The sequence below is a fragment of the Nomascus leucogenys genome, chromosome 7b (assembly GCF_006542625.1).
Source record: "Nomascus leucogenys isolate Asia chromosome 7b, Asia_NLE_v1, whole genome shotgun sequence".
Lineage (NCBI taxonomy): Eukaryota > Metazoa > Chordata > Mammalia > Primates > Hylobatidae > Nomascus > Nomascus leucogenys.
Window position 1 is genome coordinate 33,964,913 of NC_044387.1, and position 22,707 is coordinate 33,987,619.

At 38.9% G+C, this 22,707-nt stretch overlaps 1 protein-coding gene across 6 annotated transcripts in view; it reads right to left on the reverse strand.

Moving 5' to 3' along the window:
• The window catches only part of KIAA1109 (KIAA1109 ortholog), a 219,349-nt gene extending 197,573 nt beyond the window's left edge, over positions 1 to 21,776 (reverse strand). For all 6 annotated transcript variants that reach the window (XM_030815739.1, XM_030815740.1, XM_030815741.1 and 3 more), the window contains exons 1-3: positions 21,522 to 21,776; positions 19,977 to 20,065; positions 848 to 977 (exon numbers count right to left, since the gene is read on the reverse strand). In XM_030815739.1, the coding sequence (XP_030671599.1) occupies positions 848 to 944 (97 nt within the window). In that variant the 5' untranslated portion in view covers positions 945 to 977; positions 19,977 to 20,065; positions 21,522 to 21,776. The remainder of the gene's footprint in view (positions 1 to 847; positions 978 to 19,976; positions 20,066 to 21,521) is intronic.
• Positions 21,777 to 22,707: the final 931 nt, after the last annotated feature.

Genomic DNA, 22,707 nt, shown 5'->3' on the forward strand with positions numbered 1-22,707 from the left:
TTTATGGGCCTCAATTCCCCAACAGGGAATTAAAAGGGAAAGAATAAAAACCTACCTTCATAAAGCTACCTCTGAGCATTAAGTGAGACAACATATGTACAACCTGGTATCTAGCACACAGAAGATGCTCAACATATTATCATTACCCTTCCTTTCCTCTCTTACCCTTCCTAATTCCCTGTTTCCAATTCTTATGCCAAAATTAAAGTCAAATACCATTCTCCCATGAAAACTTCCAGAGCAGAAACAGCCTACAATAATTTCTCCCTTCCCTGTATTATTTTTGTATTTCTCCCTCTCATTCATATTCATTCATTCATTCACTCATATTTCCTTTCTCCCTCTGCTATTTAGTTTAAGCTATTTGTATATACCTAGAAAACTTCTAGATTATACCAAAAAATTATTAATAGCAGATCTCACTGCCAGGTGCACAAGGAGTAAGGAAAGAGATTAAAAGATTAGGCATATAAAAATAGAATTATTTTTACAGTAAAATTATATTTGAGGATTTATTATTTCTGTAACAAAACAAAAGTGTTTGTGTGTATGCTGAGTCGAGAAGTAGGGGAGGTGACCTGAAACCAGAAAGATAAGCTAAGTGCAATGTTCTTCTTCTCTTTCCACTTCCCCTAAGTCAGATGAGAATGCAGCCTAAGAAAAAGTAGAGCATTTCAGAGCAGTTTCCAGAACAAATGTTCAAGAAATATAAATAACAATCTTCCTTCCTAAAAATAAATAAATGGTAGTGTTAGTGTTCCAACTTCAGTCAACCACTGTTTAAAATCTGGCAGCTGTTAATCCATACTTAAAACACAATAAAGTAGAAGAAAAATATTCCACTTACCAACAAGGAGCCAAACAACATTGGAATTGTGTTCTGTAAGAAAATCTTCTAATTGAGTGATACTAGGGACAATACTCTCATTCTTCCTTTGATCCATTACTAAAGTTTTTCCAGAACAACATCTAAAGGCCTAAAAGATTTCAAAGGTTAAATTTAGAATCAGAGATTTATAAAACTGCAACAGAAATCATTAAGGGGAAAAAAGGGTGAATTTAATAAATGAAGTTGATTAAATCACCTGTTTCCTTCAATGATAAGAATGCAAAAGTACAACAAAAATGCCCACATTTCTACTAAAATGTAAGAGAATGGATCATACTTGTAATGTCCTGATTTCACCATTCTAAATGTAAGCACTAACTAAGGTTCAATTACTATACTCTGGCTCAAAATAAGAGGAATGTGATTATTCTTTTTTTTTTTTTGAGAAGGAGTTTTGCTGTTGTTGCCCAGGCTGGAGTGCAATGGCGTGATCTCGTCTCAGGCAACCTCCGCCTCCCAGGTTCAAGCGATTCTCCTGCCTCAGACTACCCAGTAGCTGGGATTACAGGCATGAGTCACCACGCCTGGCTAATTTTGTATTTTTAGTAGAGACAGGGTTTCTCCATGTTGGTCAGGCTGGTCTTGAACTCCCGACCTCAGGTGATCCGCCTGCCTCGGCCTCCCAAAGTGCTGGGATTACACGTGTGAGCCACCGCGCCTGGTGTGATTATTCTTTAATCAGAAACATCTCAACAATCAGAAGTACTAGCCATCTACATTACACAAATTCATCCAGACTTGTCCCAAAGCCACCACTTAATATTATCATATTTGTATATTAAGTTAGATAAATCCCTCTTACCCTCCATCACTTCTATGTATTCTCCATTATCCCATGGGGAAACAATCTTCCTAGTTCAGATTCACTGTAGGTAGTCTGAACAGTAAAGAGACCTCCTGCTATCAGATACTTAGGATAAAGAAAAATTCACTGTAGAACTGTGACCCAACTTCTGACAAATATTTGTATGCATACACATATGTGTGCATATACATATGTATGTATATAGATATGTGTGTATATGTATATACGCACACACAGTAGGATGAATATGAATATTGAGATGTACCAACAATAAGAAAAAAGGAACAAAGTTCATATTTTATGATCCAAGAAACAAGAAAATATTCCTTCATAATACCATAGTAACATATGACTAACCCAACCTACCGATAACAAAATTATCTCATAATAAACCAGAAAGAACAAAAAAAAGCTGGACTTAATCACAAAGAGATCTACACAGTTAATACTACCTTAAAACTAAACAGCAGAGGAGATTTTTACAGATAACTACAAAAACAGCAAATTTTTTCTGCAGTAAAGAATACGGAAGGATAATTTTCTAATTGAAATTTGGTACATCTGACTTAACTTTCTAAATCTGTTTTCTGTTTATTCACCACAACTCTTATCTTTGGACATCACAAAACAAGTTTAAAAATTGGATGAGGCCAAGAACCTATAATCCCAGTGCTTTGGGAGGCAAAGGTAGGAAGAACTCTTGAGGCCAGAAGTTGGAATCCAGCCTGGGCAACATAGTGAGACCCCGTCTCTGCCAAAAAAATAAAATTAAAAAACTAGCCAGGCATGGCGGTGTGCACCTGTAGTCCTAGCTACTCAGGGCACTGGGGCAGGAGGACTGCTTGAGCCTAGGAGTTCAAGGTTACAGTGAGCTATGAACATGCTACTGCACTCCAGCCCCGTTGAGAGAGGGAGACCCCTTCTAAAATAAATAAATAAATAAAAATTGAATGAGATAACATTGTCAGACACAATCTACAACACATTATGTTTCATATTTCTACACTGTTGAAATCTTATAATTTACAGAGGCAAATTAAACATCTCTTGAGAAAATAATACAGAGCTCAATAACAGAAGGTTTATTATTAACAGTGATATGAAAACCTAAAGGCAAGAGCTAGAGAAGATTAAGAAAATGTTTTCAGTTTACAATAATCCTTTTTTTCCTACCGTGTAGAAACTGAGTAAAAAATGTTCTCATATTTTTCAAAGCTTTGAATAATCCCTGTCAATCAGCATCTTAAAATTTGAGGGCTAACTTTATAACATGAGCTTTCTCTTTCTTCCCTCTTAAGTTTTTTTTTTAACTTTGAAAAGGAAGCAAATACTTTGAAAAAAACTATCTTAAAAAATCTAAAACCAAATATTCACGTATTACATAATGGTTTACATATCATAAAATAACATATGTATCTATTTCATACTTATTTTTACCATTCTACAGATTGCTAGCCAGCACATCACTAAGGAGGAAAAGACTCTGGAAGTTTCATGAGAGATGTGTCCCAGCATTCAAGCCTCCACATAAAAAAGAAATCTGTTTCTAGTCAAATTCAAGGGAAAAGGATCTATCCACCAAAAAGACCTCATCTAAAATAATCACGACCCACCACTGTAACAAACCATAGTCAAAAAGAATGTGGAAAGAGGTTGTTTAGGCTATAAAGACAGAAACCCTACAGTATCAAACAAGTTTCAATCAATATTTCCCAAATATTAGATTAATGCAAAGCCTTCAAGAGAAATCAACAGATAAAGGCTCAATATTTAAAAGAACACATTTTGAGCAAGTACAGAAATAAAGGCTAAGATTTAATAAAGCCCCTAAAGTAAGAAGTAGATAATCTGGTATAAAGAAAGTAAGGCAACACTAGACACAGAATCCAAACAAAAATGTTGTTGTATGCTCAGCCAAGTAGTATATCGCCAATTCCTTAATAGTGAGAGACTGGAGACTGTTATGGTAATCTATTGCAAAATCTTCATGGAGCAAATGGTGGAACAAAATACAAACTGGTTGTTTCCTCTTCCTCTACCCTTCCTGAACAGTTCAGTCTAAAAGTTGCAAGGTGAAGCAGAGTAAAGCATGCATCTGCACATGGGGAAGAGAGAGACAGGAGTCTTAGCAGCCTAGAGCTGGATGTCAGAGCCTGATATGAATAAATTAAGTATCCAATGGCATGATGGACAGGCTTGTGGAGTAGTGACAGCACCTAAGGGTGTCAAAACCAGAGTGAGATGAGGAGCATACACTTGTAGGGGAGAAGTCAGGCATAGGATGCCAGAGCCTGAGTGGAAGGAGAAGAACACCCATGGCCAGTAGGGGCAGGAGGAGGCACAGGAGAAGCACCCAGCTTAAGGTTTCAGAGGCTGAGAGAAGTAAGAACCTGAGCAGAGAGAAAAGAGCATCTACTCAGGAAGGCTGCCTGGCATACGGTGTCAGAGCCCAAGAGAAAGGTCCCAGACCCAAAAGAGCTAAGTAGGGTTTCCATGCAGGAGAACAAGCTGAAAAGTATGTTGAGGCAGAAGTAGGATAAGGAGGACACACCTGGGAGATGAAGTAAATAAATATATTAAGGATAATGGGAGCCATTATTACAATGTCTCACTGTTCAAGATATATAAAGGAAGAAAATTAGAATGAAACATAAAATGGTGGATAAGAACTGGAGCTATGGTTTTCAATATAAATGGATATTGAAATAAACATAGCTGTAAATGTATTTATGTACTGTATATGTGCATGCATATGTTCACTAACAGGTCCTGAGAGCAACAACACCTCAATAAAAAGGAGCAGAAAACTTTGCTTCTAAAAGCCATTTTCTACTAAGAGGAAACAGGGCCCCTTGCAAAAGTGGCTGATTCCACAACTAACGGACAGAAAGTAAAGATAAGCCTTATTTTCCAGAAAGGAAAGAAGTACCCAAAGAATGATACGAACATGTCAAAAGGACACAGAAGCCAGCTTAAAGAGGCTCCCACTGGAAAAACCTGGGACAGACTAAACATAAAAATAAATGATAGAGAGCCAAATCATGAGTGAACTCCCATTCACAATTGCTTCAAAGAGAATAAAATACCTAGGAATCCAACTTACAAGGGACGTGAAGGACCTCTTCAAGGAGAACTACAAACCACTGCTCAATGAAATAAAAGAGGATACAAACAAATGGAAGAACATTCCATGCTCATGGGTAGGAAGAATCAATATCGTGAAAATGGCCATACTGCCCAAGGTAATTTATAGATTCAATGCCATCCCCATCAAGCTTCCAATGACTTTCTTCACAGAATTGGAAAAAACTACTTTAAAGTTCACATGGAACCAAAAAAGAGCCCGCATTGCCAAGTCAATCCTAAGCCAAAAGAACAAAGCTGGAGGCATCACGCTACCTGACTTCAAACTATACTACAAGGCTACAGTAACCAAAACAGCATGGTACTGGTACCAAAACAGAGATATAGATCAATGGAACAGAACACAGCCCTCAGAAATAATGCCGCATATCTACAACTATCTGATCTTTGACAAACCTGACCAAAACAAGAAATGGGGGAAGGACTTGCTATTTAATAAATGGTGCTGGGAAAACTGGCTAGCCATATGTAGAAAGCTGAAACTGGATCCCTTCCTTACACCTTATACAAAAATTAATTCAAGATGGATTAAAGACTTATATGTTAGACCTAAAACCATAAAAACCCTAGAAGAAAACCTAGGCAATACCATTCAGGACATAGGCATGGGCAAGGACTTCATGTCTAAAATACCAAAAGCAATGGCAACAAAAGGCAAAATCGACAAATGGGATCTAATTAAACTAAAGAGCTTCTGCACAGCAAAAGAAACTACCATCAGAGTGAAAAGGCAACCTAGAGAATGGACAATGAAGAATCTACAATGAAGTCAAACAAATTTACAAGAAAAAAACAAACAACACCATCAAAAAGTGGGTGAAGGATATGAACACTTCTCAAAGACACTTCTCAAAAGAAGACATTTATGCAGCCAAAAGACACATGAAAAAATGCTCATCATCACTGGCCATCAGAGAAATGCAAATCAAAACCATAATGAGATACCATCTCACACCAGTTAGAATGGCAATCATTAAGAAGTCTGGAAACAACAGGTGCTAGAGAGGACGTGGAGAAATAGGAACACTTTTACACTGTTGGTGGGACTGTAAACTAGTTCAACCATTGTGGAAGTCAGTGTGGCGATTCCTCAGGGATCTAGAACTAGAAATACCATTTGACCCAGCCATCCCATTACTGGGTATATACCCAAAGGATTATAAAGCATGTTGCTATAAAGACACATGCACATGTATGTTTATTGCGGCACTATTCACAATAGCGAAGACTTGGGACCAACCCAAATGTCCAACAATGATAGACTGGATTAAGAAAATGTGGCACATATACACCATGGAATACTATGCAGCCATAAAAAAGGATGAGTTCATGTCCTTTGTAGGGACATGGATGAAACTGGAAAACATCATTCTCAGCAAACTATCGCAAGGACCAAAAACCAAACACTGCATGTTCTCACTCATAGGTGGGAATTGAACACTGAGAACACACGGACACAGGAAGGGGAACATCACAGACCGGGGCCTGTCGTGAGGTGGAGGGAGAGGGGAGGGATAGCATTAGGAGATATACCTAATGTTAAATGACGAGTTAATGGGTGCAGCACACCAGCAGGCACATGTATACATACATAACTAACCTGCACATTATGCACATGTACCCTAAAACTTAAAGTATAAATAAAAAAAGAAAATGTGATGACATAGGTGCAACTACACTAGAAGAAACTATGAAGTAGTCTGAGGCTTGCACCTACTTACAGTGCATAGGTTTGTATTTAAATGAAGACAATATTCAAATTCATGCTATAAATACCTTCTTCTACATTGGCATTTTGGAATATGGTCTAAATAATTATATTCTTACATATCACCATGAATGTGATAATGTAAAATGCAGAGATATGGGTGTATTTCATTAGCAACTCAAACACAAGAAGAAGCTTTACATTTCTAGGAAAAGTTTTGTATTAACATTTGATTAAATACTTTATATTTTAATGCAAAAAAATAAAATAAATGATAGTAATGGATTGCCACCCATTTAATAAAACAGGTATCTGAGTCCATACCAATATAATCAAATTTTGATGGCTAACAAAATTCTATATAGTCACATCAAAATAACTTTTTCCCCGCCCCCCAAAAAATAATTATTAATGACAAAGGGAAAAAGAGGAACTTTGAGAAAGGCAAGTTAAGTGATCAATGTAAATACCAGCAGCAATAGGATAAGTCAAAACTGTGAGCCTCTTAATAGAAGAACACAGTCTCACTTCTGTGATATTCCTGCCAAAGATGCATATAGCTTGACTCTAATCTAATCAGTGGAAGGAGATTCTGGGGGAAGGAGAAGCAGCAACAAAACCAGACTTTCACTTTTATTCTGGGCACTCATGTACTGTTTGTTTTACAACTGGCATGTAATATTTCCATAATTTAAAAAGAAAAAGACAAAGTGATGGCTGGAGGACAGGATGCTGTAGTTGGGAAAACAGCTTTTTTTGCCTAAGCACACATTTCTTGGCCTCTCCTTATAACCATGGCCAAGGTATAGGTGTCTCCCAATCCCAAAATTCTAACCTAGTCATCTGTAACTCTATAATCGCATCTTTCTTTCTATGGTTCTTAAATATTTGTATTTTGTAATTAACATGCAGATACTCACTAAGCAATATCAAACTCAGAGGCCTTCACACAAACTCAGAAATATCAGTTAATACCTTAGCAAGAATTATTTGATATGATAGCCTTGAGTGTAAAATGGAAAGAGGAATGCCTACAATGTTCTAGAATTGCAGGGAGGGGCGGAGACAGCTACAAATAAGGAAGTAGATACAGAACACTAAAACAAAAGAGATTGGGGAAAGGAGAAAGAGAAGGCAGTTATTATGGAACAACAGTAGAATCTAAAGATGCTGCTTCAGGCTATATTGTTCCAGAAGCAGATCACTATATGGATTAAAAGCATAGACTCTATACTATGCTTCACCTGGGTTCAAATGTCAGTTCTGAAATTATAGCTGTGTGATTGTGGGCAAAATACCTAATCTCTCTGTACTCTGTTTCCTCACGTGAAAAGTAAGGACACTAATAGTACCTATCTCATAGAGTTATAGTGTATACATTGATAAGTTGATATATGTAAAGCATTTAGAACTTCTGGCACATCATAGATACTGAATTGTATAAATGTTTGCTATTGGCAGCCAATGCTATTGGTGTCTTGCCCATATACTGTTGGCACTCACCTCTACACAGGAAACCTGCTCGTTATGACACCTGTGACACCCTGCTGAGGGCTGCTTTCTGACTGCAAGGACACACTCAGCTTGCACTCCAGGGACAAGCTAGAAATGCCAGAGGGTTAATGTCAATTATGGCTAGGAAGTTGGTGGATTTAACACTCAAATTGTCCTTGCTCTTGGTTTAGGATAACTCCGAGGGTAGTTTATTTGATGTCTTGAGAGTCCCCAATGTGAGTGAACTCCAGGTGCCCACAGTGGTAACTGCCAGAATAATGCCCTTTATTCACTTCTATCCCTTTCTTTTCTTCCTTCCCCACTCTTACCAGTGTTTCCTATGATCATTTCCCAATAAACTATATTCCCTTGAATCTTTATCCCAGGTTTGTTTCTGGGGAAACCCAAAACAAAGCACTGTGTTTTTATTATTTATAACTAGGCCTATCAAATCTAAGGACAATTTTCTTTACAAGAAACATGACTGTGTGCTTTAGAAGAGACCATGAAACCATATGACTGAAAGCACACGATATTTAATACATAAGACTTTTAAAATCTCAATCCAGAGCATACATATGTGCAGGAACCAGCTTTTGACAGAAAGAGGAACATTTATTTTATCAGAACAGGAACAACAGAGGAAAGAATGAACCCAAATGCAAGGAGATTCTGTAGAGAAAAGAATGACAGACTCTGATTGCTTCCATATATTTTTAAAGTATGAGGCAAGTTCATATTTATTTTAAAACATTTTTACTTCATCCTTTTTCTTATTACTCCCAGTTATTTTTTTGTTGTTATAACCCCATTACCTTCTACTGTCCCTTTTCCTCTTCTATTTTTCTTAACACTTAATTTGTGTTAATAACAGCTAGCAGAAGGATGACCCTAGGGTGACAGCTGAAAGGAATTATGGATGAGAGGACTTTCGTCACCACAGCTTGACCCAAATCCCCCAACTCCACCCCATCTCAGCAAGATTTGATTAACTCAAAGAAGAAGAGTTGGAAAGAACTGATTGATTACAATTTTCCTAATTCCCATCTGTGAACCTGCCCACAGGTCTTCAAGAAAGCTCAGTGCACTGGTTAATCCCCTTCCAGGACTTCATGGCTCCTCTAAAACAAATATCCCATAAGTTGAACAGAAGTGTGTGAAATAAGGTTTTCCTTCATCAGGCTTAAGCTGGAATATGTCCATATAACATTACTTATCACTTGAGAAGACCTAGCTGTGAAGAGCCACAGCTTACCCTGGCACTGTCATGGGAAAGTATATTTGATTTTGATTATTTGGAGCAACACAGAAAGTACAATATAACCTTTTCTATATGTTTTTGTTTATCCATTCAATAAATATTTATTGGGCTTAAAAATTCTACCATACAGCTCAGAAATTCTGAGTATTAAGTGTAAGAGTTAGAATATTCATAATCTTTAATAGAATGTCTAACAATATAGAAAATGCTAAATATAAATGTCTTCTTTTGAGAAGTGTCTGTTCATGTCCTTTGCCCACTTTTTGATAGGGTTGTTTGTTTTTTTCTTGTAAATTTGTTTGAGTTCATTGTAGATTCTGGATATTAGCCCTTTGTCAGATGAGTAGGTTGCAAAAATTTTCTCCCATTCTGTAGGTTGCCTGTTCACTCTGATGGTAGTTTCTTTTGCTGTGCAGAAGCTCTTTAGTTTAATCAGATCCCATTTGTCAATTATGGCTTCTGTTGCCATTGCTTTTGGTGTTTACACATGAAGAAATGCTCATCATCACTGGCCATCAGAGAAATGCAAATCAAAACCACAGTGAGATACCATCTCACACCAGTTAGAATGGCCATCATTAAAAAATCAGGAAACAACAGGTGCTGGAGAGGATGTGGAGAAATAGGAACACTTTGACACTGTTGGTGGGACTGTAAACTAGTTCAACCATTGTGGAAGACAGTGTGGCGATTCCTCAGGGATCTCGAACTAGAAATACCATTTGACCCAGCCATCCCATTACTGGGTATATACCCAAAGGACTATAAATCATGCTGCCATAAAGACACATGCACACGTATGTTTATTGCAGCACTATTCACAATAGCAAAGACTTGGAACCAACCCAAATGTCCAACAACGACAGACTGGATTAAGAAAATGTGGCACATATACACCATGGAATACTATGCAGCCATAAAAAATGATGAGTTCGTGTCCTTTGTAGGGACATGGATGAAACTGGGAAACATCATTCTCAGTAAACTATCGCAAGGACAAAAAACCAAACACTGCATGTTCTCACTCATAGGTGGGAATTGAACAATGAGAATTCATGGACACAGGAAGGGGAACATCACACTCCAGGGACTGTTGTGGGGTTGGGGGAGGGGGGAGGGACAGCATTAGGAGATATACCTAATGCTAAATAACGAGTTAATGGGTGCAGGAAATCAACATGGCACATGGATATATATGTAACAAACCTGCACATTGTGCACATGTACCCTAAAACCTAAAGTATAATAAAAAAAAAAAGAAAAAAAGAAAATGCTAAATAAATGCTGCTTGAATGACTATCTGTCTCCTAGTACTTATCACACTGTATTGTAATTATCAGTTTAGAAATTAATCTCCCCAACTAATGACAGCTCCTTAAGGATGACCTTGCCCTACTCATTTGGGTATCCAATATCCAACAAAGTTCCTGGCATTGAGCAGTCTCTCAATAAATATTTGCTTCATAAATGAATGAAATAAATGCATCATTATAAAAAAATACATCATTATGAGCTATTGTCAAAGTTAGGCAAGTATTTCCAATGTATTCAGGGCCAAAGACACTCCTAAATGATCTTTTTTACCCTTGAAAAAATTTGGTTCTTTGGTTGGGTGTTGTGGCTCATGCCTGTAATCCCAACACTTTGGGAGGCTGAAGTGGGCGATCACTTGAGCCCAGGAGACTAGCCTGGGTAACATGGGGAAACCCTGTCTCTACAAAAAAATACAAAAATTAGCTGGGTGTGGTGGCAAGCACCTGTAGTTCCACCTACTGGAGTGGCTGAGATGGGAAGGACACTTAAGCCTGGGAAGTCAAGGCTACAGTGAGCTGTGACTGTGCCACTGCATACCAGCCTGGGTGACAGAGCAAGACCCTGTCTCAAAAAAAAAAAAAAAAAAAGAAAAAAGAAAAACTGGCTCTCATTTGCTAGAGCTAAGAAGAGATCTCATTACAGTATTTCTTGCCCACCCCCTACAACTGGCCTCCCAAAAAAAAGTAAAGAAACAGAACATTCAATATTTTAACATCCTAACTCCAAATAGAACAAAAATGAAAAAAAAAATTTAATCATACCCAAATCCCTCATGCAACAATGAAATCACAATCTTTGGACCTAAGCCATCCACAAATCTTCAGACCATTGTATTAAAGTCTTCTGGATTTCATCACAGTTCTTTAAGGGCTGGAAAATAAACCAACTTTAGAGCTCTCCTTTGAACTCCACCAACATACACTTTCTTCATCACCAAGTAAGATTAAGTACCTGTTAGCACATAGCACCATTACTGTATACTAGAAATTCTGTGAATTATGTACTCTGTACAATCATATTTCTACATTGCTTTCTACATTTAGTGATCAATATTAAATGTTGCAGACCAAACGCTTAACTTGAAAACCTTTAACTGGTCTCTGCACATATGTAACAAATTATCTTCAGATAATTTGTGTAGGGTTACCAATTCTAAAGACATTTATCTCCTCCTTAACAATTAAAACACCAAGTAATTGATCCAAATATCTCAGTAAATACCAAAAGATCTGCCTGAATAGATTGTTTATCTTTCCCATGGCCTAAGGAGATCCCAAAACAAAAGTAAAATACAAATCAGATCACACAACATTTTTATTCAAAATAAAGTTTCAAGGAGTGTTTAATTCATGTAAACTGTTTCTAAAGTGACAAAAATGGTCTAAACGCTAACCAAGCCTCAGGCAGATGGCCTGGAACAAATGACTTTGTGAAGTTCCTTCCAATTCTATGATGCTATATAGATAAAGTATACAAAATATGTGTCTACTGCAATTGAATATCTCACTTAAAATAATTATGTAAACTTTATATATTTAAGATAGTATTGGAATGTATAAAAAGGTTGACATTACCCATTACATGTACAGTGATTTGTAGGGCCCTCTCTGCTTAAAAATTGCTCCCATCATGATACAACAAGGCCTAAAATTACACCACCCATTTATTTAAATAGAACGCTAACCAATATTTTTAAGAATGCAAAGATATCTTAATGGGATTTCAATAATACCTACCGTTCATGATTACCACGTGGTATTCGTGTAAATTTATTCATCAGAGTGCTTTTCTCATTCACAAGCAGGACCTATGAATACCACAAAAAGCCTAAGATTCCTGAAGATGTGGCAAATCTTCAGAAGGAGATGGGCAACCAATGCAAACTTAGCCTCCCTAACAATTCTGGCCAGGGCCAGCATCTTTGTGCACATAAATCAAAATTATATAATGTCCTATTCTGTTTATTCAAGCAGACAAAATAAACAATTATCCTCTTAGGTGAAATAGATTAGGTATAATCCTTGCTACCTAGGAAGGGTCACTCCAGGTCCTTTTCAGTCCCAGGATTCTATACACGACAAACACAATTTCACCTGTTAACTAGTTCTAAAGCCCAACAGAATTATGTGGTAAAATAACATTCAATCAGAAATAATAGAAATTGTCTGGTATCTTAGAACTAGAGTAGGCTTTAAAACCAGATTTGAAATGGAAAGCTGGCTTCATCCCTTTTATACTTCTGTTAGCTGTGAGCAAGCCTCAGCCTCCCGAGCAGCTGGGACCGCAGGCGCCCACCACCACACCCAGCTAATTTTTTGTATTTTTAATAGAGACGGGGTTTCACCATGTTAGCCAGGATGGTCTCGATCTCCTGACCTCGTGATCCACCTGCCTCGGCCTCCCAAAGTGCTGGGATTACAGGCGTGAGCCACCCACCGTGCCCAGCCAAAAAACATATTTAATAACAGAATTATATTTATAACCAAAAGAAATTAGTTGCCACAAATAATAATCAAGAAAGTACCAATATGAATAACATAGTTCCACAAGTACTAGTGAGCATGATTCTTAGAAGAAAATCAAATACCAGGCAAAAGAAATATTCAGGTATGGCGACTGATGATCCAAACACTATAAATCAGCAAACGAAACAAACGTAATTTTTAATATCATAATCTATGCTACAAAAATGGTTCTTCATGTTTATATATGGAAGAACTCTGAACATCTAAGAAGTCATATCATCCAACCAAAAATGCTGTATTTTACCAAACCTCACCTCCATAGCCAGAAATTTATGCTGGTTCACCTAAATACTTATCAAAATAATTTTTTCAAAAACTTTTTTTTTTTTTTTTTTTGAGATGGAGTTCGCTGTGTTGCCCAGGCTGGAGTGCAGTGGCACGATCTCGGCTCACTGAAAGCCCCTCCTCCCGGGTTCACGCCATTCTCCTGCCTCAGCCTCCCGAATAGCTGGGACTACAGGTGCCCACCACCACGCCTGGCTAATTTTGTTTTTATATTTTTAGTAGAGATGGGGTTTCACTGTGTTAGCCAGGATGGTCTCGATCTCCTGACCTTGTAATCCACCCACCTCAGCCTCCCAAAGTGCTAGGATTACAGGCGTGAGCCGCTGTGCCCAGCCTCAAAAACTTAAAAAGCTGTAGAAAACATATCAACTAAGAGGGTAGAGAGAGCTAACTACAATCTCTCCAAATCTAGAAGAAATCATGACTTCTAAATATTATCTACTTTTAATGGTAATACTTTAGTGGTAATTACTACCTTCAGCATACTCCTTAAAATGGTGAGCAATACAAACAGATCAATAGAAACTACCACGAATGAAAGGGTTAGTCCTCATACCATAAATTAATTAGTTATAGGGCTTCATTTATGCTTTTTTCACATTGGCTGACAAACATATTCTGTAAGTTTCTGTTAATCAACAATTCAATTTCTCACTTCCATTTTTATTTAAAATACTCTAAAACACTAAATAACACTAAAATGCTAGTATCAACAAAGTAAAATTCTAAAGGTTTTTTTGAAATAAAACTATTTCTTTTTTCCTATGTAGCATTTAGGCTTTTCTCATATCTTCCAGTCTTAAGCCACTTGGATCAGGAACCCTCACCTGATACATGGTCAAACTACCCACCCAAAAAAACAGGGACTTGGGAGACAGGGAGGGGGAAAATGGTCACATGTGTTTACCAACACTCTCATCATATCAAGTTCAAAGAAAATGTTTTTCTAATTAGAGTGTTGCTAGGGAGAGAGCCAAATGGATCCACATAATAGCCAATTCCTGTGAACCAAGAATATTACTATAACTGAAATTGAACTTTTATGTGACTATGACAAAAAAAGCTGTTGGGTCTCCATCCAGCAGCTAAACTAGTGAGCCATCATGGAATTAAACCCTCCAGCCCCAGGTGAGCCCCTAGATCAGGGGTCCCCAACCCCCAGGCCGCAGACTGGTACTGGTCTGTGGCCTGTTAGGAACTAGGCCACACAGCAGGAGGTGAGTGAGGATTACCACCTGAGCTCTGCCTCCTGTCAGATCAGCAGGTGGCATTATTCTCATAGGAGCGCAAACCCAATTGTGAACTGCACCTGCAAGGGATTTAGGTTGTGCACTCCTTAAGAGAATCTAATGCCTGATGATCTGTGGCAGAATAGTTTCATCTGGAAACCATCCCCCCACCAACCCCACCCCTGTCAGGTGCATGGAAAAATTGTCTTCTACGAAACTGGTCCCTAGTGCCAAAAAGGTTGAGGACCACTACCCTAGATAACTAAAGTCCCAACCTACATCTTTGCTGCATCCTCCTCAAAGACCCTGAGCCAGAAGCACCCAGTTTAGTCATTCCCAAATTTTTGATCCACAGAAATTGAGATAAAAAACATTTATCGGTTTAAACCCCTAAGTTCTGGGATAACTTGTTATTTAGCCATAGATACTAATACAAAGTATGAGAAGGGTAATTTTGAAAGAGATCTTCAAGGTATCTCTAACTTGATGATTCATATATGTCATCTTAAGCCAAACCACCTCACTCTCCTCCTCCTCCCTACTAAAAGATCAGAAGTCAGCAATGCCACACCAAGAAGGCTACTGATTACAAGAGTCAACCATTTCCTCTTTCTAGCATAAGTCAGAGTCTCCTGCATAAACTTTGCAGAGTAGCCCTTTATCCTGCCTCCTACAAATTTATCTGTATACGTCATCATCATCATCTCCTTCCTTCCTGTCTCAGTAGAAGTCTATCTAAAGTACCCTTGACCTGAGCCCTTGTATTACATCCCTTCCAGTTTGTTCAGTGACTTTGCTTCACCAATTATTTTGCCTCATTCCTTTATCTTCAGATTTTCTTTCTGATGACTCTTTATCTTCAGCAAATAAACATGTGCTTATATCCCTTATACCTTAAAAAACAAAAACCTTCTCTCAAACTCATAGCTTTAGCTATATCCTTCTCTATTCCATTTACAACTAAACTTTCTGAAATAGTAAATGACATTAGCTATTTCAACATCCATGTCCCTTATCCAGTGTGAATTAGCTTCACTTGTAAAACTGCTCTTGCTCAGGTCATCAACGATTTCTTAAGTGATATGTCCAATGGATACTTCAGTTGTCCTCATCCTATTTGATGTCTATAGATATCTAATACTCGTTCCTTTTCTCTAAACTCAGTTCTTCCACTGACTTTTGTGACTCTCTTGCCCAATCTTACTTCCCTGCCCACTCCTTTGAGATGTATTTTTCTTTTTTCTTTTTTTTTTTTTTTTTGTCCCAAAATGATTTAGTCCAGTTTGCCAGCAAAAGTTACATCAAAGAGCTTTTAGAGTACATAAGGAATTCCAAAATTTAGAAATATATTAAATCTAAAATGGATATTTTTACTAGTATTTATGTTATAGTATGATGATATATTAAGCTTTAGTTTATTTGCAATACATGGTGAAAGTGGCACTTGTGAATAAAATAGACATTCCAGACTCTAATTTCTTTCACACCTAGAATCTAATGTAAACTGGCCTGCCCTTATTTTCTGTAGCAATATAATCTTGAGTTTCTTTAAAAATGCCTTCAATAGGCCAGGCGTGGCAGCTCACACCTGTAATCCCAGCACTCTGGGAGGCCTAAGCAGGCAGATCACCTGAGGTCAGGAGTTCCAGGCCAGTCTGGCCAACACGGTGAAACCCCATCTCCACTAAAAGTACAAAAAATTAGCCAGGCGTGGTGGTGTGCGCCCGCAATCACAGCTACACAGGAGGCTGAGTCAGGAGAATCACTTGAACCCTGGAGGCTGAGGCTGCAGTGAGCCGAGACCGCGCCACTGCACTCCAGCCTGGGCAACAAGAGCGAAACTCCATCTCAAAAAAAAAAAAAAAAATGCTTTCAATATCTTTTTGTAGGCAAGTTTAGGCATTGCTGTTACTTTTTGAAAAAAATAAAAATAAATTAAAGATTTTCATCTATCCAGGAATTTTTCCACAGTGTTGCATTTGATACGTTTAATTTTAATGCACTTATTCTTTCTTTTTTCATTCTTTTTCCTAAATAAGCCTAGTTGATTTCAGAAATGTTGCTTTAAATTCAATTGACTGTCTTGCCGTTAGAATATGAAAAATTGACTAGGAATTTTTACTCAGCTACAAATCTTGAACCAAATAATTCTTGTAAAAGTACTGTATTTAATTTTCATACAGTCAGCTATCTTGTGGCTAGAGTTTTCTGCCAAGAGTACACCAAAAGCTTTTTGTTAATATTATTCAGAAGTGGGAACGGAGGTAGGAAACTTGATTTCCTGCAATACGAATGAGATTTTTTCCTCTAATATCTCAGAGCTCAGTCAACATAGGGCACTTTGAAATATATTTATCTATGACTATTGTTCCTTTCATGAGCCCAAGAATTCTCCGGCTTCTGAAATACACGTCTTATTTACTTGCTATCACCATCTGTCAGAAAATATTTTTTTTTTTTTTTTTTTTTTTTTTTTTTTTTTTTTTTTTTTTTACCATCTCACACCTATCAGAATGGCTTTTATTAAAAAGTCAAAAAAGAACAGACGGTGGCAAGGCTGCAGAGAAAAGGGAACATTTTTTTTTTTTTTTTTTTTTTTTTTTGGAGGATACCAACCCAGAGATGTTTATTGAACAAATAGATGGAGGAAAGCAAGACGGGCCGACAACAAGGAGGCAGTGAGGTGGGCAGTCCTGGTTCTCCCCGGACTTGGGATGAGATGTAATGAAAGCATTTTTTGTTCGTGCTATTCCTCTGCTATGATTCTCTTCCATTCTTTTTTTTTTTTTTTTTTTTTGAGACAGAGTTTCGCTCTTGTCGCCCAGGCCGGAGTGCAGTGGCGCAATCTCAGCTCACTGCAACCTCCACCTCCCAGGTTCTCCTGCCTCAGCCTTCCGAGCAGCTGGGATCACAGGCACCTGCCACCACGCCCAAATGTCCAACAACGATAGACTGGATTAAGAAAATGTGGCACATATACACCATGGAATACTATGCAGCCATAAAAAATGATGAGTTCGTGTCCTTTGTAGGGACATGGATGAAACTGGAAAACATCATTCTGAGATGTATTTTTCTTTAACCTCACCCTTAAATGCTGTTGTTCTCCATCCTCATTTCTCTTCTGTTTTCACTCTACATTTTCCCTTGAGTCATCTCATCCATTGCCATTGCTTTTAACTATCATCTTTAAATTGTGACTCCAAAATTTACATCTCACGTTGGGTATTCTGCTTAACTCAGATCCATATATACAACTGCCTAATGACATTTCTTAGAAGTCACAGATGCCTCAGATTTAATGGACCAAACTGAACTCATCTCCTCCAATCATGTTCCCCAATCTACTGTTCTTCCTATACTTCCTACCTCAGTAAATGGCCCCAGAATCTACTCAGTTTCCCAAGCCAGAGAATTCATTCTAAGCATCTCAAAAGTATTTATTAAACATTAATATATGCATAAAGATGATGGTGGCTAGAAATCTACTCATTTTCCCTCAAGCCCACTAAATCCTATCCATCTACCTTCTTTACATCTATTAAATCCATCTCCATTTCTTAATTCCAATATGCACTGTAGTTCTCATTTCCCACCTGGATAATTATAATAGCCTCTAACTGATCACCAGTCTTCAAAGCTCACCTCCCTCCAATTCATCACCTAAACGGTTCCCTATCTGACCATGTATCTTCTATATAAGTTTCTCAAAATTTTCTCAAGTTACTTTTGCTAAGCTCCCATAAAAATTTAAAATTCTGTCACTATCTTTAATATGAAATACAGTATGCTAAAATTAAGTCTACAAAAATCCTCGTTTCACCAGGCACAGTGGCTCACACCTGTAATCCCACCACTTAGGGAAGCCGAGGCAGATCACTTGAGGTCAAGGGTTCGAGACCAGCCTGGCCAACATGGTGAAACTCTGTCTCTACCAAAAATACAAAAATTGGCCAGGAGTGGTGGCACATGCCTGTAATCCCAGCTACTCGGGAACTTGAGGCATGAGAATTACTTGAACCCAGGAGGCAGAGGTTGCAGTGAGAAGAGATTGCATCACTGCACTCCAGCCTGGGAGGCAGAGTGAAATTGTGTCTCCAAACAAACAAACAAAAAAAAACCTAGCTTCCCACTGTACATTAATGAATGTAGTACTCATAGAGAATCCTGCTTTACCAACTAAAATAATAAAAAATTTTTTATTATAAATTCTTACTATATGAGTAATGCTCACTTTCTAGTCTTTTACATAAACCAAAAACATATTTGCTTATCAAATGAAGAAAACATATTAATTCACAAAAAATGTTACCTTCTAAGAGAAAATGCACTACTGTAGTGTTCTCCAGGGCCATGAAGACCATTACTCTATTACCATAAGTCTGGATGTCTGACATATGATACTCAATAGCTAGTTATGAAATGAATTACACTACTTCTTAATCAACTTTGATCATGTCTTCCATTATTGTCTGTAGAATTCATAAAAAATATACTTGAGTTCAGCTATACACAATATTCTATGAAAAACAAACTAAAAGTCAACTGCTTTTCTTCATTTTCTCATTTTTTTTTTTTGAGATGGAGTCGCCCTCTGTCACCCAGGCTGGAGTGCAGTGGTGCGATCTCAGCTCACTGCAAGCTCTGCCTCCCGGGTTCACGCCATTCTCCTGCCTCAGCCTCCCAAGTAGCTGGGACTACAGGCACCTGCCACCATGCCCGCTAATTTTTTGTATTTTTAGTAGAGATGTGGTTTCACCGTGTTAGCCAGGATTGTCTCGATCTTCTGACCTCGTGATCCGCCCACCTCGGCCTCCCAAAGTGCTGGGATTACAGGCGTGAGCCACCGCGCCCAGCCATTTTCTCCATTTCTTATTAAAACACTTTACAAACATAGGTAGATTAAAGAGCAAGCAAACGAGAGAACAGAATTTTGACACCTGTTAAGCAAAGGATTTCCCTGCTTTCTCCTGCCAATGCACAGGCTAAGCACATGACTTAATTTGTCAGTCAGGTATCAATAGCTCGAAAGTCAAGTAAAATGATTAACAGGTTACATTACATATCACCACCACCCCACCCCCATTCCCTAGCAATATAGGCAGATTAAACCACAACTGAAGCAGAAAGTCAGAAGACCCAGCTACTTGGGAGGCTGAGGCAGGAGAATGGTGTGAACCCGAGAGGCAGAGCTTGCAGTGAGCCGAGATTGCACCACTGCACTCCAGCCTGGGCAACAGAGCGAGACTCCGTCTCAAAAAAAAAAAAAAAAGTCTTTAACTGAAAATTTGACCTTTTTAAAACTTAGCCAAAAATACTTACCCAAGTTTTTTCTCCAGAGTTTGCAACGTTCTGTTTTTCCTTCTCCTTTTCTTCAGATAGCCTTTCTGCAGTGTTTCATCTTAACAAACCTGAAAAGAATGGCATTTTAACCAATTATACAAGGTATTCTGGCTTTACGAGCAGCATAACCATTTCTGATTATATGATTTCGTTACTTAATCATGCACAAACAGGAGGAAACTCTTTTAGTCCAATATTACGTTTCCTTGTTTAAAGTTTCCAAACAAGAAATACTCCTAAGTATAAAATAAGACTACAACTTCCAAACTAAAGCGTTCCAAAGATTCCAAAACCACTGTACTTAAGAGCATGAGTTTGGTAATCAAAGGTCCTAGAGATCAAATCCTATGTTTAAAACATAACTCAAAATGCGACATTGAAAAAGTTTCTCCCAAACTGTTGGGTCCTTGCTGGCAAGAACAGTGCCATAATGTCCTTCCTGGCATACTTTTTATCAAATGAAAATCTTGCAAAATCACAGGGTGCTTGGGAGTTGGTATGGCATACTGACTAAGGGACTGCAAACGAGTCAGATTACCTGGTTTCAGTCACAGCTCTGACTTTGAACATGTTACTTTGTAGGTCTATTCTGTTCTTTCATCTAGAAAATGGGAATAGTAGACTTTACATTATAGGATTGTTATGATGATTAAATGTGATAATATATGCACATAATTATATGTACCACTCAATAGTTACAAAACAAAGTATTCTGGTTATTCATCTATTTTTATACTTTGTATATTTAACTTGGAATAAAACAACTTCATTGCTATGCACAGGGTGAAAGCAGAAACCACTAAACCGGATGAAACTTACAGGCGCTTAGACAGTTATAAAGCCCATGATTTCCTTAAAGACGAAATTCACATGAATTTTCACCTTTAACAAACGTCAATACTAAGGCCAACAGGAAGGTGAAAAAAACGACAACAACTAATACTCTCCGGAAGGAAAATCAGCTTCTCTTCACCTTCTTTTGACCAATAGGAAATTCTGCTGAAACGTAGTCTTCTAGAGTGCAGTGCAGCAAGCACCAATTCAGAATACAAAACACATCAACCCTGGAGAAGAAAGCGAGGGTTGTTCCAAGGCTTCCCGGCCCTCGGTCAACCGACCCTATATTAAGCAGCATGGGGTCTACTACAACCCAGTGCAGCTGGCAAGGCTGAAGTCCGAGCCTGCGAGTGCACAGTCCTTCCCGCCGAGTCCACACACCAGCAAGTGGAGCGCCTTACCATCACCCGCAGGAACCGCTCCTGTATCAAAGTCCCCAGCCATCCGATTGTCATGGCCCTTCCAGACTTTGCCACTGACCTCCAACCCCCGGTCTATAGGTGCCCAACCCCCGGTCTATAGGTGCCAGGGCTGCAGGTAAGGAAGGCAAAGGAATGTGACAGAGTCGCCGCCGCAGGCAACCACTACTAAGCCAAAGCTCTCAGACTCCGACCAGGTTGAGTTCCAGAGACACTGGAAAAAGGGGCTGACGACCTCAACCTCGTCTGGCCCGGCCCATCCCCTCACCTGGGAGAGTGCCGAGGCAGCCCGAAATCCCTCTGGCCTCTCTCCGGGGAACGCCGAGGGCCTTGGGCGGCGGCAGGGGCGGCGGCGGCGGCAGCAGCACCGAGCCGGATGCAGCCTGCGAAGCTCTGCCGGTGCCCACACCCTTTAGCCCCGCCGCCCGGGGCCGCCGCCCAGGTCCAGACCCTGGCCGCAGCCACCGACACCCAAGGAGGCGGAGGAGGAGGGGAGGGGTCCCAACAGAGGCCGGGCGGCACTGCGCCTGCGTCAGGCAGCAACGTCACACGCCAGCGTCGCCGGCGCCTCGAGGTACGCCACTCAAGCCCTGCCCTGTTTCCTTCTCCCTGGGCTGCAGACGGAGCTAGAACCCAGAATTTGAAAATCACTTTGCTACCCTAATAACCCAAAGGAAAAGTTAGTGCCTTCCTGATACCAGGAGACAGATAAGCCCACTTAGGAGAAGGAGGCTAACGAAAAAGGAGCATCGGATGGGTGTATGACGTGAACTGAGTCCTTACGAAATAGAGATGCTTTTATGACATGATCAATAAGCGAGCTCGATTGTGTGAAATGCTGCCACGCGGAATCTCTCAACTAGGTCTATTATTATGCTGATGATATTAATGAAAAGTAATTTGCTGCTTCTCTTTTTAAAGAGAAAGGCTCTTAATATTATTTAGCGGGTGAACCAAGGCAAACGACTTCTTGGAATTAGAGGCATGTCGCAGATATGTATTTATCTGCGCACCTGTTACGTACAAACTATCAGGGAGAGAAAAGTGGAAAACACTAATATACTCGCAATAGTAAACAGTGTTTAGCAGGGCTTATTGACTAATCCTCCCAAAATCCTGTGAGGCTATTCTCATCCCCATTTATCTCCATTTCACAAATTGAAAAACTAAGACACTGAGAGGTTAAATAACTTGCTAGAGAACCAGGGTTTGGACCCAAGAAATGTGGCTCCAAAGTATTACTGTATACTGCCTCTGAAGTTCCAAATGTCTAAATCTCTAGTTCTGACTTCCTTCCGGAGCTGAGGTACTTACTACAACCTTAATATTTCCACATGGCTGTTCCACTCTCACCTCAAAAGGAACAGATATGAAACCAAATTTAAGATAATGCCAGAAAACACATGAGGTACAGCAATTAACTGTTATTGCGTATAAGGAAATAGAAGCCCAGA